The sequence below is a fragment of the Penaeus japonicus genome, unplaced genomic scaffold, assembly GCF_977035675.1.
Source record: "Penaeus japonicus unplaced genomic scaffold, GWHDUDI00000001_assembly GWHDUDI00000018, whole genome shotgun sequence".
NCBI classification, from domain to species: domain Eukaryota; kingdom Metazoa; phylum Arthropoda; class Malacostraca; order Decapoda; family Penaeidae; genus Penaeus; species Penaeus japonicus.
In genome coordinates, this window is record NW_028234420.1 from 28,912,055 (window position 1) to 28,917,054 (window position 5,000).

Sequence of the window (5,000 nt, forward strand, 5' to 3'; positions counted from 1 at the left end):
GAGAGAGAGAGAGAGAGAGAGAGAGAGAGAGAGAGAGAAAGAGGGTTGGGGGGTGGGGAGAGAGAGAGAGAGAGAGAGAGAGAGAGAGAGAGAGAGAGAGAGAGAGAGAGAGAGAGAGAGAGAGAGAGAGAGAAAGAGAGAAAGAGAGAGAAATAGAGAGAGAGAGAGAGAGAGAGAGAGAGAGACTGTGTATGAGTGTGTGTGTGTGTGTACATGTTTGTTTATACGTATTTATGAGTATATTCATGCGTGAACCCCATGCTCTACACACAAAACAACCACAACATCCCTTGAATAATAAAATAAACAACCCCCCAAAAAAACACGAACCACCTCCAGCTACGGACAAGTCGTTAAGCGAGAGAAGCCTATGCAACTACCTGAGCTGACCCGCAACTACGCAGAGGGGAAAACAAAACTTGCTGCGTGGTTCGTGTCCAACTGCAACACGGAGAGCAAGAGGGAAAAGTAGGGAGCTCTTTATATGTATTTGTCTGAGAAAAGGAAGTGAATTTGTGAGATACTTTTGATTGGCATTGGATCACATATCTATTTGTCTATTAGTCTATCTATCGATCAGCTTATCTCCCTGTCTATACACCTATCTAAAGTGTATTTTATATAGACATAAATGCAAGAAATCTTTCCAACTAATAACAATGAGAAAAGTAAATGTCCATTGTATCAGAAAAATTCACATTTCTAAAAATCCAAGAGTCGGAAAGAAGTAAGATAAATCTACCCCCCCTCCCCCCAAAAAAAAAGAGAAAAAAAAAATACATACATATATATATATATATATATATATATATATATATATATATATATATATATTACAAAATAAACTACAAGCTTAACCTCTCTAATTTACCTTATCCAACCCACCACAGGTTAGTGACGTCCCTGCAAAAGTGGATAACGATAGACGTGTACGGGAAGTGCGGTTCCTTCCGCTGTGCGCCGACGAACTGGCGGGAGTGTCACGCCCTTCTCAATACCACCTACAAGTTCTATCTTTCCTTCGAGAATTCGCTCTGTCGGGACTACGTCACGGAGAAATTTTACACGCCTTTGCAGTGGGTGTTTTTTTGTAGTTTTCTTTTGTGGTTTCGTGTCTTTTTTGTGTTTGGTTTTGTCTTTTTTTTTCTCCTTTTTTTTGTTTCTCGCTGTTTGTTTGTTTCTCTGTCTCTGGTTCTCTATGTCTCTACGTCTCTGTCTCTGGTTCTCTATGTCTCTACGTCTCTCTCTCTCTCCCTCTATCTCTGTCTATCTGCCTGTATCTATATCTATCTATCTATCTATCTATCTATCCACACATATGTCAGTATCTATCTCTTCTTCACTAATACGATATCGCTTAATAAATGGATATAAACATAATCATCTCAATATGATCACAGCTTTTTATTGACATCATCATTAGCGGTGGTAACATTATCAGTAGTAAAAAAATATTATTATTGTTATCAGTATAATTATCGTCATCTTTATTGTTGTTATTATTATTATCATTATCATTATCATCAACGCCATCATTATTACCATTAGTATCATAATTTATATCATTATTGTTATCATCATTATTTTCATCATTCATATAGTTATTGTTGTTATCTTAAGTATTACTATCATTATCATTATCATTGTTGTTGATGTTATTGATATAATTACTATTAGCGTCACCATTATTATCTTCCTTGTTATTAGTACTATTATTGTTATCATCATTATTACTTTATCAATAACATTACTTTTATTATCATTATTGGGAGGATTCTTTTGTATCATTATTATCAATATTAATATCATTACTATGCCTACGATTTCGCTATCCTCATTAACCATCAATCATCAATCATCAATCCTCAATCACCAATCCTCAACCATCAATCATCAATCACCAATCCTCAATCCTCAATCACCAATCCTCAACCATCAACCATCAACCATCAACCACCAACCACCAACCATCAAGCACCAACCATCAACCACCAACCACCAACCATCAAGCACAAACCACCAACCACCAACCACCAACCATCAACCACCAACCACCAACCACCAACCACCAACCATCAAGCACCAACCACCACCACCCACCAACCCCCAACCATCAACCACACTACCAACCACCAACCACCAACCACCAACCATCAAGCACCAACCACCAACCACCAACCACCAACCACCAACCACCAACCACCAACCATCAACCACCAACCACCAACCATCAAGCACCAACCACCAACCACCAACCACCAACCACCAACCACCAACCACCAACCACCAACCACCAACCATCAAGCACCAACCACCAACCACCAACCACCAACCATCAACCACCAACCACCAACCACCAACCATCAAGCACCAACCACCAACCAACCACACCAACACCACCAACAACCACCAACCACCAACCACCAACCATCAAGCACCAACCACCAACCATCAAGCACCAACCACCAACCACCAACCACCAACCACCAACCATCAACCACCAACCACCAACCACCAACCACCAACCACCAACCACCAACCACCAACCACCAACCACCAACCACCAACCACCAACCATCAACCACCCACAACCAACCATCAAGCACCAACCACAACCACCAACACACACCAACCAACAACCCCCAAGCGCCAACCAGCAAGCACCAACCACCAACCACCAACCACCAACCACCAACCACCAACCACCAACCATCAAGCACCAACCACCAACCATCAAGCACCAACCACCAACCATCAACCACCAACCACCAACCATCAAGCACCAACCACCAACCACCAACCATCAACCACCAACCACCAACCATCAACCACCAACCACCAACCATCAAGCACCAACCACCAACCACCAACCACCAACCACCAACCACCAACCATCAACCACCAACCACCAACCATCAAGCACCAACCACCAACCACCAACCACCAACCACCAACCATCAAGCACCAACCACCAACAACCACCACAAACAACCACCACCACCAACCACCACAGACAACCACCAACCACCACTGACAACCACCAACCACCAACCACCACAACCACCAACCACCACCACCAACCAATCAAGCACAACCACACCATCAAGCACCAACCACCAACCATCAAGCACACCAACCACCACCAATCAACCCAACCATCAACATAGCACCAACCACCAACCATCAGCACCAACCACCAAGCACACCACCAACCATCAAGCACCACCACCAACCAACACCAACCACCAACCACCAACCATCAACCACCAACCACCAACCATCAAGCACCATCAACCAAACCACCACCATCAAGCACCAACCACACCATCACCAACCACCAACCACCAACCACCACCATCCAGCACCAACCACCAACCATCAACCACCAACCACAACCAACCACAACAACAACCACCAACAACAACCACCATCACACCAACCATCAACACCAACCACCAACCCCATCAAGCACCAACCACCAACCATCAACCACCAACCACCAACCATCAAGCACCAACCACCAACCATCAAGCACCAACCACCAACCACCAACCACCAACCATCAACCACCAACCACCAACCATCAAGCACCAACCACCAACCATCAAGCACCAACCACCAACCACCAACCACCAACCACCAACCACCAACCACCAACCACCAACCACCAACCACCAACCACCAACCACCAACCACCAACCATCAAGCACCAACCACCAACCATCAAGCACCAACCACCAACCACCAACCACCAACCACCAACCACCAACCACCAACCATCAACCACCAACCACCAACCATCAAGCACCAACCACCAACCATCAACCACCAACCACCAACCACCAACCATCAAGCACCAACCACCAACCATCAAGCACCAATCATCAACCATCAACCATCAACCACCAACCACCAACCATCAAGCACCAACCACCAACCACCAACCACCAACCACCAACCACCAACCATCAAGCACCAACCACCAACCATCAAGCACCAATCATCAACCATCAACCATCAACCACCAATCCCCAACCACCACCCACCACCCACCACCCACCAACCTTCAATCAACCTCTTCTCTCTATCCCAGACTAGACGTTGTACCCGTCGTCTACGGCTACGCAAACTACGCCCACTTCGCCCCCCCTCACGCCTTCATCGACGCCCGCGCCTTCTCCACGGCGAAGGAGTTGGCCGAGTACCTCCTCTACCTCGACAAGAATGACACGGCTTATAATGAATATTTCCTGTTGGTATTTTGAGGTTTTGGAGTGGTTGTTGGGGTGGGGTGGAATTTGGGGGGGTGAGGTGTTGGGGAGGGTGGGGGGTTGTGGGGGTAGAGGGGGTTGGGAGGGGGGGGGTGGAAGGTGAGGGGAGGGTAGAGGGGGTTGGAGAGGATGTGGTAGGTGGGGGTGGGGTTGGGGGTGGGGGTGGAGGATAGGAGGGAGGGAGAGAGGGAAGGATGGTGAGAGATAGAGAGGAGGAGAGAGAGAGAAAGTTATTCTTATAGTATTATAATTACACAGAGACGCTCACGCACGTATACTCAAAGCAAGTACACACACACACACACACACACACACACACACACACACACACACACACACACACACAGACACAACTCCCTCCCACAAACACAAACATAAACATACACTCACTCAATAAATAAATCCATACATTACTTTCTTTTTCTACGAACCCCTTTACCCTCCCCCCTCCCCTCCTCATCCTCATCCTACCCTCAGCCAACTCATTCTCTCCTCACAGATGGAAACCCTACTACCGCCAGCTGACCCAACATGACCTCAAAGCACAAGCCTTCTGTGACTTGTGCGAAAGGCTTCACGCAGACAGCGACCCGAAAACTCATGATATTGGCAGCTGGTTCGACGAAGGAATGCAGTGTCTCGATCTTGATGAACCGGGAATAAAGAAATTGATTTCGGAGTAATTTTTTGTTTTGTTTTGCTCTGTGTTTTTGTTTTTTGTTTTGTTTT

General features: G+C 46.1%; 3 protein-coding genes across 3 annotated transcripts in view; 2 read left to right on the plus strand and 1 right to left on the minus strand.

Annotated features, from left to right (window-relative positions):
* Positions 1-4,954, plus strand: part of LOC122249238 (lewis-type alpha-(1,3)-fucosyltransferase) — a 14,756-nt gene extending 9,802 nt beyond the window's left edge. The window contains exons 6-9 of the mRNA XM_086546355.1: positions 340-468; positions 891-1,076; positions 4,094-4,252; positions 4,771-4,954. Coding sequence (XP_086402481.1) covers positions 340-468; positions 891-1,076; positions 4,094-4,252; positions 4,771-4,954 — 658 coding nt within the window. The remainder of the gene's footprint in view (positions 1-339; positions 469-890; positions 1,077-4,093; positions 4,253-4,770) is intronic.
* Positions 1-5,000, minus strand: part of LOC122253430 (dual specificity tyrosine-phosphorylation-regulated kinase 2-like) — a 194,191-nt gene that overhangs the window by 41,608 nt on the left and 147,583 nt on the right. The window lies entirely within an intron of this gene.
* LOC147469924 (uncharacterized) lies at positions 1,199-3,590 on the plus strand (the record flags this gene model as incomplete). The annotated part of the gene is made up of 3 exons (XM_086547003.1): positions 1,199-1,208; positions 2,369-2,460; positions 3,489-3,590. Coding segments are annotated over exons 1-3 (204 nt in total), but the record flags the coding sequence as incomplete, so codon positions are not given.